The following is a 13,336-nucleotide window of genomic DNA, read 5'->3' as shown; positions in this document are numbered from 1 at the left end:
CGATCAGTAGAGCTCAAATTTCGTGTAGATCTGTAAGCTGTGGCATCTAAACTGGCTACGCAACCCGTGATAAGCTCTGTTCGTTGCCGCCATTTGTCTTTCCACTTCGCATATTCGCATATTCGTTATCACATATTATGAGTGTACAAAGATTGACAATTTCATCAACCACTTCGAAGGTATCCCTAGCCAGGCTTGTTACTTACTTTACTTTGATGGCTACAGGTCATTGAGATCCTATGCCGAATCCAGAATATGTCTCCACAAAACTCGGTCTTGGGCTGCTATTCTCCAGTCTCCCCTTACACCCGCTGCTCTGGCATCCTCGTCGACAGCACACATCCAGCGGGTGCGAGGTCTGCCTCGAAGTCGTCGGCTTCTATATGGTTCCCTGCTTAATATTATCTTTGCCGGTCACTCATCCGCCATCCGTGCTACGTGGCCAGGCCACTCTAACCTATCGTGTTTCATCAGCTTGACAATATCAGCGTGTGTGTATACTTCGTACAGCTCGTGATTCATGCTCCTGCGCCACACCCCATTAGCTAGTTTTCCTCCGAGTATTGATCGCAGGATTCTACGCTTGAAGACCCCAAGCACTCGTTGATCGGCCTCCTTCCACGTCCACGAGAGACCTAACAACAGAACAATATCGCACGCTTAGCCTTGAGGCTAATAGCGGTCTCGATAAACTAGATTAGTTGAGAGAATTCGTTATCGATATTGTTTTTGGCACATTTTTTGAGCCACGGGGACCATCAGATCAGAGACCTATAGAGCGCAAATTTCATACGGATCTGTAGGCTACGGGACCTAATCTGGCTACGCAATCCGTAATAAACCCTATTCACCGCCGCAATCCGTCTCTTCACCTCGCGGCTCGACTCGTTGTCAAATGTCACGAGAGTACCAAGATAAACAAATTCGTCTACCACTTCGAAAGTATCCCCATCCATCTCCACCGCAGCACCTACACTCGCAGAACTACCATGCTCTCTGCCAGCCACCATGTACTTCGTTTTGGCAGTATTTATGGTGAGTCCAATTCTCGCAGCTTCCGTTTTGAGAGCCGTAAAGGCCTCCTCTCTACGGTTAACACTGATTATATCAATGTCATCCGCGAAGCCCAGAAGCATGTGAGACTTAGTGATGATGGCGCCACTTCTCCGCACACCTGCCTTTCGTATTGCACTTTCTAAAGCTATGTTGAACAGCAAGTTCGAAAGCCCGTCACCTTGCTTCAGACCATCTAACGTCACAGACGCGTCCAAAAATTCACCCGCTGTCCTGACACATGATGTGAAACCGTCACGCGTCGCACGTAACAGTTTAATTAGTTTTTTTGGGAAACTATGTTCTAGCATTATTTGACACAGCTCGTTGCGTTTCACTATGTCGTACGCCGCCTTGATGTCAATAAACAGATTTTCCGTCTGCAAGTTGTGTTCTCGAAACTTGTCAAAGATTTGTGTCAAGGTAAACATCTGGTCCGTTGTGGATCCCCCCACTCGAAAACCGCATTGGTATTCTCCAGTAAAGGCTTCCTGCAACAGGCTCAGTCGCTGGAACAGGATACGGGAGAGAATTTTGTAAGCGGAATTGAGGAGAGTTAAGCCTCGATAATTACTACAGTCGAGTCTATGTCCCTTCTTGTAGATAGTCCTATGAGTTCTTCCAACCAATCCGTAGGTAGTTGTTCCTCAGACCATACCCTTAGGATAATCTGGTGAATTGCACTACACAGCCGCTCGCTCCCGACTTTGAAAAGTTCGGCCGGTAAGCCGTCCTTCCCGGCGGCTGGTTCTTTAGCTCTTTGCAAGAATTCTTCACCTCGTCCAATGTTGGTGGTTTCACAGCTTGTCCGTCTTTCCGAATTTCTATCTTGTTCCCCTCAACGACTCTCCTACCTTCCTCACCGTTCAACTCCACTTCAAAATGTTGCTTCCAACGCCTGGCCACCTGCAATTTAGCGGTAATCAGGTTCCCCTCCTGTCATTGCACATGGCAGGTACTGGCACGGTCCGATTCTTAATTCCGATGATCGTTCTATAGAAGCTCCTCGTGTTATGCCTGATGAAGTAATTCTCCACCTCCGCGAGGGCACGATCGTACTACTCACGTTTCTTCAGCGGTAAAGCCTCTTTTCGACAGCTCTTGCCTCCTGGTATTTTCCCGCGTGTGACGCGTCACACGATTAGTTGCTACTAATGTGTTGGCGTAGACTCGGTTCTTCTCTACCGTCACCTCTAGACATTCAGCATCGAACCACCCACTACGCGTGGTTCCCGTTGTCATGCCACTTCTTGCGCTGTTTCGCTGACCTCATCATGGATGTGCTTCCAGTGCTCGTTCAGGTCCACTTCAGCTGGTTCACCGATCCGTCTATCAACTTTCCGAGTAAACTCTGCAGCAACTCCTTCCGCTGATAACCTCTAGATGTCCAGACATATCCTCCTCGCCGATCTCGATTTAAATACGTTGGACAACCGGGCGCGATTCTTGCCTACCACGAGATAGTGATCCAAGTCGGTATTTGGCTCTCGGAAACACCGCACATTTACGACGATCAGCATGTGGTCGATCTGGAATGTCTCCAAGTGTGATTCCGAATGTTCAGACGTGCAAAGTGAGTACTACAGATGGCCATAGCTTTGGCCGCGGCAAAGTTCACTAACCTCAAGCCGTTTTTTTTACCAACATTTATTTGACACGGCAAAATACAAATTAATGTTTTACGGAGCCAATTTAATCTAATGCCTTATGGTACCTCAAGCCGTTGTCGTTGGTGGTAGAGGGAAGGCTTTCCCTACTAATAACGGGGCGATCGAACACCTCCCGTCCGACTTGCGCGTTCGTATCTCCGATGACGATCTTTATACCGTGTCGTGAGCACTCTCCATACGTTTTCGCAAGGAGCTCATAGAACTCCTCCTTTACGTCATCGGTTTTATCGTTTGTCGGCGCGTACACGTTGATAAGACTGTAATTGAAAAATCTGCCCTAAATCCTCAATATGCATAGACGGTCATTAATAGGCCTCCACCTAATGACACGCTTCATTTGGTTTCCAAGTAGCAAGAAACCGACGCCCCGTTCCGCTATGTCGACGCCACTGTAGTAGTCGTGCCAGGTGAAGCAGTTCTCCGCCTCCACGAGGACGCGATCGTCTTGTTCACGTTTCTTGTGGCGCTGAAGCCTGTTTTCGGCAGCTCTAGCTTTCTCGTATATCTCCCGCAACTGACGTGTCATACGGTTAGTTGCTCTTTATGTGTTCGCGTAGGCTCGGTTCTTTTCCTCCGACACTTCCAGGCACTCAGTATCAAACCACCAACTATGCGTAGTTCATAATACCAAACCTATCACCTCTCGCGCTTTTTCACTGACCACGTCGTGGATGTGCTTCCATTACTCGTTCAAGTCCACTTCAATTTTTCGTGTGTACACTGTAGCAACTTCTACAAATTTATGATTTGAACACGTTGGATAACCGGGCTCGAATCATGCCTACTACGTGATAGTGATCCAAATCGACGTCCGGCCCCCGAAAAGACCGCACATTGATGACGATGAAAAGCGCCGACCGTCTATCAGCACGTGGTCGATCTAGGGGCATGTCTCTCCGTTGGGGTATTGACAGGTGTGCTTCCGAACTTTTCGTGGTGCAAAATATGTGCTACAGTTGGCCATACCCCTGGCCGCAACGAAGTTTACTAGCCTCGAGCCGTTGTCGTTGGTGGTAGAGTAGAGGCTTTCTCCATCAATAACGGTGCGAATGACGTCCTGTCGTCCGACTTGTCCGACATATTCCCGACGACTATCTCTATGTCGTCTTGTGGGCACTCTTGGAAGAATTTGCCTTTTATCCTGAATACGCATAGAACAACTACTGACACACCTTCATTTGGTTTCTTAGTAGCACGAAATCGACGCCCCGTTCCACTCATTTGCAGTCACTGTAGTACATTTGGTACTTGAAAGAATCATATGTCTGAGATTTTTGAGCGTTTCAATATTAAGCAAAAAATAGGAAGATAGAGTGTGCAGACCCATGAACCACGGTTGAAGTTGTGTTGAGTAAACAGGGTGATACAATATTGTGAACGAAATGCAACGTGACGGAATGAAGTAAGGGGTTCGACACGCGATCTCTTAGAATTAAACATTGTTTCGGGTGTCCCATTGCACAATGGTCCAGAAACCAAATTTAGAGGGAAATTTGGGTCTAGAGCTCTAAAGCAACATTTTAGAGAAAAACAATTTTCTACAAAGTTGTTACATATGATAAAGCGCTTATTGAAAAATTATCAAAAAAAAGGGTGACCAACATTTTCAATGCAAACCAGTATCTAATTTTTTATCTTTGTAGATAGAAGAAAAATTTGTTTTACAATGTTATAGCTCCATTAATTTTAAGTAACTTTGTAAAAAAAAGTTTTTATCTATCTTTGAAAACAATCGATTTATATTGAAAAAACACATTTTACCCTCTAACTTTTTCATTTCAAGTTTCATCTCAAAATTGTCTTTGAACGACTTTTAGAACTTTCTAAGAGAAACAATTTGCAATGCTGACATCGTAAATATCTCAATTTTACTCAAAGTTGTTAATATTTTTCATCAAAAAATATGCGTTTTTCATTTGTATGTCATTCTTTTTGGGGTAAACATAAAAAATATCTCTTGGTCTAATTTTGAAGGGCATACTTGACTCTATAAATGGAGAAATTTTTAAAAATATGTGATTTTTCAAATTTAAGTAAATTCAATTCAAAAACAAGACGAAAATTCCAATAATTTCATACATTATGCATATAAATGCACCCAGATTAATTTTTTGGTATTTTTTTCTTATAACTAGACGTAATTACCTTTAATTTGACCCAAAAAGATCGAAAATCGATCAACTGGTTCAAAAGTTATGAATTTTTTTATATAAAATACATCGAATATAGCCGTTTTTTATGGTCACCCTATTTCGGAGCTAGTTCCCTTAACAACCCAACGAAACAATACGGGTTTGATTATTTTCAACATAGATGCATCCCTACGAATTTGAGCACAATTGAAGCACTTTGCGTGGCCAACTTCGAAATAGGGTGACCATAAAAAACGACTGTGTTCAATGTACACGGTGACAAAAAAGTCCGGTCACACTTTTTTGGGGTCGCCTGTAGCCTACACGTTGCATCTCTCTGGTGCCATGAAAATTAACTTTGCTGCCCAAAGTGGCAGAGTTTCGTTTCTGTGCAGTTTGTTTACATTGAGTTGTGAGCCATGGTAGAGTTAAAGCAGCTGTTATCGCTAAATATGTGATAGGGTACAAACCCGGACACATATTCAAACGCCTAAAACCGCTCGGAATCAACCGTAAATTTGTGTACCGGACCATAAATCGGTACCTAGAGACCGGAGCCACCGAGGACAGGGCACGATCTGGACGACCAAGGTCTGTGAGAACTCCAAGACTGAAAAAGATTATACGAGACTGAATTCGCGGGAATCCCACTCAATCTGCACGGAAGCTGGCCAGGAACCTTAAAATGAACCGAGAATCAATCCGCTTGCTTCTGCGCAAGGATTTAAAACTTACACCGTACAAAAAACAGGTGGTTCATGGGGTTACCAAATCTACAAAGGACAAGAGGTACCAACGGTCGCGGGAGTTGCTAGGTTGGCGCGCAGATGACGAGATTATTTTTTCGGACGAGAAGCTATTCGTTTTGGAGCAAACAGTCAATCGCCAAAATGATCGAGTTTGGAGTGTGAGCCTCCAGCAAGCTCCTGCGGACAAGCTGAACGTTTCCCGGTTCCAAAATAAGACGTCAGTGATGATTTGGGGAGCCATTGGCAATAGAGGTAAACTGCCTCTTATTTTTATCGGTAAAGGGGTCAAAATCAACGCAGCGTACTACCAGGTTTTGAATAAAAATGTTCTGCCTCAAGCTGAACTATTGTTTGAAGACGATTACTACTGCTTCCAGCAAGATGGCGCCCCATCCCACACCGCAAAGGTTGTTCAGGCGTGGTGTGAAGAAAACTTGACCGATTTCATTTCGAAGAATGAATGGCCTCCGTCGTATCCGGATCTGAATCCCCTGGATTATTTCGTGTGGAGATACATGATGTCGAAGCTGAACGACTATAAAATAACAAATTTGGAGCAATTCAAGCGAGTTATCACGAAAATCTGGGACGAGTTGCCGATGGAGCACGTGCGCGCCGCTTGCGACGACTTTCCGATACGTCTGAAGCTGGTTCGATCAAAGAAAGGTGGTGTAATTCCGAGGTATCGTCTGTAAAGTATCTTTATGAGTTACTATTCAGTAACTATGATAAAGCTATGAAAGCCAGATTCAGATTTTCTTCTTATTCTTTGAAATATTGAGATTTTCCTGTGTGACCGGACTTTTTTGTCACCCTGTATTTAATTTCAAAAAAATCCATAACATTTGAACTAGTTGATCGATTTCTAATCCTTCTGGATCAAATAAAAGGTGATTATTCCTAGTTATAATAAAAAATACCAAAAAATAAAACTGGGTGTTTTTATAAGCATAATGTATAAAATTATTGAAATTTTTGTCTTGTGCAGGGTTCTAAATTTTCGAAACAAAACAATGAAACTGATATACTCGCGCTGTCATTTGGATTCGAACAGTTTAATTTTCCCTTGATTCCTTTCGGCTACTATCAACGAATCACTTCTTTCCCTCTTTCCTCTTTCGGATCATTTCAAATGAAACTAAAGACTATTTCAATCGACGGAGAGAGTGACGGAGGGAGAGACTCTATCCTTTCCTTCAGCGTCTCAATTGAAATTAGCACTGCATCGCGTCGTTTGATGGTAGGCCATAGTAAGAACGGCAATGGCCTCCAATAAATTCGTTACGCAAGTTCCGATCAATATTTCCTTCCTCTTTCCTATATATATACTGTATAGAAGCCTTCTGTCTCCGTCAGCGCTCATTGCCATTTTCAATTGAGATTCGTCATGTGAGAGTGATAGTGATAATCTCCGCTTTCAATTGAAAAGTATTGTATCAATTGAAGGAAGGGCCAGTTGTCAGAATCACAGCAAGAGCTTTCGACTGTGTGTCATGTGACTCACGAAGTGCTCGAACTCGAACTTTTCATTTGACTCACGAAGTGCTCGAACTCTAACTTTTCAATTGAAAGCGACGGGTCAATGCGTCACTATAACCTGATAATTGTCAATTGAAAATGACTTTGTTAGGCTCTGGTCTTGTGTTTAAATTGAAAAAAATAGATTGAATATTAGGGTGGGGAATCGTTATGTGGAAAAAACGAAACTTGATAGCAGAAAGCCAGAACCAAGTTTTTTTTTTGTTCTATTTGGGGCCCCAAACAATCCTGAATTTATTGGAAGTCGATTGGTTTAGTCTCCGCTTGGCGCATTGCCTTTTAAATTTATATGGAGATTTGTATAGAAAAACCAACTTTTTTGCATTTTCCATTTTAAAGAGCTCAAAATGGCTCAAACCATAGGTTTCATGACATCAAATGGTAGGTTTTTTTGATGCCTAACAGCTTGGACGAAGACACTAAAGAGCTAGGGTGTGCCAATAAAATACTAGAGCTGTTCAAAGTTGAGTATGTCGAAATTTATGTTGCAAATCATTTTTTCTGCCAACACTGCCAGTGTACCGGTGTCAGTCAGATTTCCATCAGAAGTAACCTTTGAAACACGTTAAAGATTCTACCTACGCCTAGAATATTGGCCAAAATTTTTTTGCTTGGTCCAGCTGAGTGTATAAACTCGTTACGACAGGTTACTTCTGATGGGAATCCAACTGACGCCAGTACATTGGTAATGTTGGCAGAAAACAAGATTTTCTGCATTTAAATCGACCCACTCAACTTTGAACAGCTATAGCTCTTCTTAAAGACATTCTAGCTCTTCACTGTCTTCTGCAAAATTGTTGGGCATCTGAAATACTATACTTTAACATAATGTGCATTATTAGAGCATTATTGAGCTCTCTAGAAAGGTAAATGCAAAAAAGTTGATTTTCCCATATGAATTTTCATACAAATTTGAAATGCAATGCGCCAAGCGGAGACAAAACCAATCGACTTCAGGTAAGTTCAAGGTTGTTTGGGACCCCAAAAGGAACCAGAAAAATTGGTTCTGGGAAATCGATCACTTTTCCCCACCCTATTGAATATAGTAAAAGTAAGTACTAGAAAGTTAGAATAATATAAAACAGAGAAACTAATAGCAGTTTTTTTGGTTATTAAACGAAATTCTCGTTTTCGATTTTACTACCACTACCACTACAGCGCCATCTCTTAGAATTGTAATTTGTTTCGGGTGTCCCATTGTCGTCATCGTTAAACTCAAGTTAAATGTTATATGGAAGTTTAATGTTATAGGCATTTCTTATCAACTCTCTGTAGATGGTATACGCTGATGAATTGGAACAATAATTATTGAGAGTCAATTACGCCTGATAGAGCAGCTAATATGTCCTCCCGACAATACCAGAGCAGTAAACGCTAGAGGCTAATCACAAAATACGTGATAAAAGCTAAATTATCGATTACATTCGTTCCGAAAATCTTTACAAATGTAGATAAGCATTGAAGCTTTCGCCGACAGTGATGATAAATACATCTTCGTAAATTTCAGACTAGTGAGAATGTCCATTTTAACATATCAGATTTTATTACTGAATGACTATCATCTTGGAATAAATTATCTAAACAACCTTATAAAATTAGTATCCACCTCGCATCACACCGTTTTTCAATTGAAGGAAGTAGCGCATTGTGTATTTTCCGGTCGATCACATTGGGAAATCCTCGGATTCCAGACGTAATCCGAGGGACAACTCATCAAAATTGGTGATGATCCGATGCAGATGTAATACTTTGCACAATTCTCGATGCTTGGATGGAAAATCTCACTGCTTCTGCAATCTGAAGAGGGAGAAATGAGTCTACTGGAGAGTTTATGAGAAAAATTTTACTTACTCGGAAGTTTAGATGCCGTAGTCACTTCATTCGATGGAGTTGACGTTTGTGGTTTTGCTGGGTTCGGTAAATTTGAGCAATTGGTATTAGCAGGAAAGTCGCACTGATTTGTTTCCGAATTCCAGTAGACTCCTTTGCCACAACTATGAAGTACAAGCATTCCAGAAGCACATATGTAATAACTTTCACATGTCGAAGGGTGAGGAATGAAGTAGAATCCATCACTAGTACATTTCGGGTAAGGATTTTTCTCGGGAGCCCGTGTAGTGATCGGTGCTAGTGTGGTGGTTGTTGTGGTAGTTGTTGTAGTTGTAGTCGAAGGCACAATTATCGGAGCTCTAGTTGTTTGCAGCCAAAATGGAGTGGTTATTATTGGCATTTGTGTGACAATGGGATGCTCTGTGACCGTTGTTGGCTGCCAAAATGGCGGCAGGGTTGGTGTTTCGCCACATTTCACCATACTCGCCCAGTTGCACACATTTGTCATTGGATCGAACAATGTTCCGCTAGCACAGTGGCGAATACTTTGTGTATTGTATACACAAACAATATAGGAACCGCAGTCATTCGTAACGGGTAACTTTTGGCCGTTCGGCATAGCCAAACATACCTAGGTATTTAAGGGTACATAACTGATAAAGCTGTTTTTTGCTTATTTATCAAAAACTTACATTATCTGATATAAACCTTGCGGTGGCCATGTGTATCAGCAGTCCAAAGTGGACTATAATCAAAGCTGGAAATCAACAGATTAAAAAATAGGCCTACATTTTTGCGATGTAGCTATCCATACCTTTCATTTCTGCGCACAATTGTCAATGGCTTTGCTATAACTCGGAAAAAAGGAAATACTAACAAATGATTCCAACTCGCACGCCAGTAATATTTATACCTTTGATCACTGGCGTCATACATACATAACCCGTTACATATTATTAAAAGTAGAAAAGCATGTTAAACATGTATCAGCTAAGTGTAACGGAAAACGTATCTTAATTGAAATCAGAGCGCAGGGAACTGGTTTTTACCCAATGACTGCTTTTTACAATGATACGAAGAGGTGTTATCTTTCCTTTTGCTTTCAAACAAATGGTTTAAGGTCGTCTTTTGAGTACATATAGCTTGAATAGCATATCATATAAACATATAAGACATAACAAATAGTATGAGTAACCAATGGTTGAATGCTTCAGAATTAATTGCAAATCATTCTCAGTGTGCAGCTTAACATTTGTATCTATGATCGTTTGAATGTTTGTTCTATCTTAACTCCGGAATGCCTGAACCGATTTCCACCAAATGGTCATTTGAATAAAATGCAAGATAGAGTTCAAACCAGTATTATACTGACAACATAATTGTTTTAATCCACACGGTGTTGAAAAATAATACATCAACTCTGGTAAACATTAGGATACAACTCCTATACTGCCGAACTCCCAGTAATTTTTCATAGTTTTCATTGTCTCGATGCCTTATGTTCGAGTTTCCTACTCAAAGTGTCATATTGTCGTGAAAAAAATAGTCGGACAATTACTGCATCAACCGAAATAATCATGACCTACTACATGACAGCTGTAATCAACGTCATTTATTATCATCTTGTATTTTATTCTCACTAGACTAGACTATGTTTGACGATATACTAAACAGATGCTACCGAACAATTCTTGTTGTACCAACGGTTTCAGTTTACCTAGCGTAGTGATAAAATCTTTCTCAACTGTTGAGAAAGCGTCTGTTGGTCATATGTATATAAAAACATTAGTTAATCATTTAAATATAACTTATTAACTATTTATGATAATTATTCAAAAAACTTCTCGGCTGAAATCATGCATGAAAAAATTGTGAAAGCAATCAACATACAGTCAATCATGAAATTGAGCATACACACTTGGGCAAGTATAAATGCTAAGCTGTAATCAGAGTTTAGATGTCAGGTGATGTCATACGGCATCACCCGCCGGGAATGGGTTAGTTGTATTTTAGTTTTGCGGATTTCAAAAATAGATAATTCGAAGCAACTTTTGTTTTAGATGAAGAAATAAAACATCTTTTTTTCTTAATAGAATCGATCCTCTATGAGTTATCTTAGCTAGTTGAAATGGAATATAAAAAAAAATATAAAAAGTAAATGAAAAATCTTCAATTCAGACATGGTCAATTGGGCACATAGCTCTATTTTTACATAAAAAATCAGTTGAACTTGGTGGCAAATAACATATTAATCATTTAGTATTTGATGTGGCCGCTCTTGGGGTCTAGCACTACCTGCAAATGCCGTGGCATCGTTTCGGTCCATTTTTTGTTCACTGTACCGTGTTTTACTGTGGGAACCAAATGTTGAACATAAAACTCCCTTCTCCACACCATACGTCTTCCATCAGATCCGAAGATGTTGATTTTAGTTTCGTATATAAAACCTTGCTCCAGAATACTCTCGATTTAGCTACTTCGGTACTTGCTCTACTAGCACATTAACAATCGCTTGCAATTCAAAACACACATTCCGTTTTTGAAAATAAACATCGATGTTTCTGCGTGCATTTTAGTAGTGAAAATTCTAAGATACTCGTTTGTTTTTAAACCTACTAAGTGCAGCGATTTATTTGTTCTACGAAATTCGTGAACATTTTCTGTGTTTTTTGCTCATACGAATCGTACGGAGTTGTTTATTATTTATGAGCAATTCTCGCTGAAACTAGGCCACTAGGTGCACAAGGTCTTTCAAATTTGATATAAATGCACATATTTATTAGAAATAGAGTAAAAATTTATGCCATTTTTGTTTGATCGAATTTGTTGACCCCTTGATCACCAAGGGGCGGAACAGTTTTCAGAAAAGTTGAAATTTTTGCAATTCTTGATGTATTATTTGAGCTGTATCTCTGAAATTCGTTATGTGAAGTACTACAAGTAGCACTATTCTGTAAAGAGGAATGATAGGGCTTTCATTTGAAGTGATCAGAATTTAGGCCGCCATCTTGAACTTGGCCGCCATCTTGGATTATATCAGGAAAATGCAATTTTGACCGTGTTTGCAACTACCGATTTTTGATCTGAGACATTGCATTGGAAAGCTGAGAAAAAATGCTATAAGATGCAAGAAAAAAAATTAGGTGAGCATCAGTGTTAACCCATCAATTGAACCTATTTTCCAAACTGAGTATTAAAATATTCAACGTATACCGCGCGATCAACGTAGTAACCTGTCTACTAAGACCAAGTGGATGCACATGTTATAACCCTAATAGCTCCATGAATCATAATCGATTGATAATACAACTAGTACGCCACTACTGTTTTTTTTTTTTTGAGTTTAGTGAGAATAATGAATACAACACTAGCATGTTTGATACTAACAAAGCCTTTTACCTTCGCCAACGAACTGACCACATCATCTTGGTGGAGATTTTAATAGTGTAATACGACAGTGTGATGCAACGGGATACAACATGAGCCCTTCTCTACAAGCAACCGTACGGCAACTCCAGTTGTGTGATGTATGGGAGCATTTGAGAGCGAGAGAACCCGGACCTACGTACATCATACACAACTCTGCAGCCAGACCTGATCGTTTCTACATAGACCGAGGACGGCGAGAGCAAGCAAGAACCATCGAAGCTCACGTTTGCTCTTTTACAAATCACAAGGCTGTTACATTCCGAATCGCTCTCCCCCCTTGGGCGGCCAAACGGTAAAGGGTTTTGGTCACTGCGTCCTCACATCATAACAACGGAAAACACTGAAGAGCTTCAAAATCGCTGGCAGTACTGGACGCGTCAACGACGAAATTACCAATCATGGATACTATGGTGGCTGAGCTACGCAAAGCCACAAATAATAAAATTTTTTAAATACAAATCTAGAGCCGCCTACAACGAATTTCACGGTGAATTCCAGAGATTATACGCACAACTAAATCAAGCATACAACAGACTACTTGGCCACCCGGAGTCGCTGCAGACCATAAATCGACTGAAAGCCAATATGCTAACCCTACAGCGCAAATTTTCACAGATGTTCATCCAAATCAACGAGACCGTTCTAGCTGGAGAGCCGCTATCAACATATCAACTCGGAGAACGAAGACGGAAGAAGACGACAATCACACAACTGCAAACCGATCGGGAAGAAGTTCTGGAGAGCACTGAAGAAATCGAATCACATATGCTGCAATACTTTACTAGTTTATACGCCGACACGCAGAACGAGGTTCCCGATGACGGCTCTTTTCAATACGACAGAGCCATCCCGGAGCAAGATGATGCAAATGAAGCCTGTATGCGTGTAATCACCACTGCCGAAATTTACTCAGCCATTAAATCTAGTGCTGCAA

The 13,336-nt window shown here is 40.9% G+C and overlaps 1 protein-coding gene across 1 annotated transcript; it reads right to left on the bottom strand.

The window, feature by feature from the left end:
• Positions 1-8,663: 8,663 nt before the first annotated feature.
• Positions 8,664-11,724, bottom strand: LOC129724246 (probable chitinase 10). The gene is made up of 4 exons (XM_055678970.1): positions 9,788-11,724; positions 9,666-9,730; positions 8,995-9,604; positions 8,664-8,940 (listed from the first exon to the last, which is right to left on the bottom strand). The coding sequence occupies exons 1-4, from the start codon at positions 9,792-9,794 to the stop codon at positions 8,768-8,770; spliced, it is 855 nt and encodes a 284-aa protein (XP_055534945.1). The 5' UTR covers positions 9,795-11,724; the 3' UTR covers positions 8,664-8,767.
• Positions 11,725-13,336: the final 1,612 nt, after the last annotated feature.

Source organism: Wyeomyia smithii, chromosome 2 (genome assembly GCF_029784165.1).
Source record: "Wyeomyia smithii strain HCP4-BCI-WySm-NY-G18 chromosome 2, ASM2978416v1, whole genome shotgun sequence".
Lineage (NCBI taxonomy): Eukaryota > Metazoa > Arthropoda > Insecta > Diptera > Culicidae > Wyeomyia > Wyeomyia smithii.
Note: the sequence above shows the minus strand (reverse complement) of the source record. Positions and strands in the feature narration are given on the sequence as shown.

What these genes read in the sequence shown, in the direction of transcription:
- LOC129724246 (XM_055678970.1), bottom strand. An exon ending in CAAGGTTTATATCAGATAAT is followed by an intron (nt 9,605 to 9,665) that starts GTAAGTTTTTGA and finishes TTAAATACCTAG; the next exon opens with GTATGTTTGGCTATGCCGAA. An exon ending in TACGGCATCTAAACTTCCGA is followed by an intron (nt 8,941 to 8,994) that starts GTAAGTAAAATT and finishes CTCCCTCTTCAG; the next exon opens with ATTGCAGAAGCAGTGAGATT.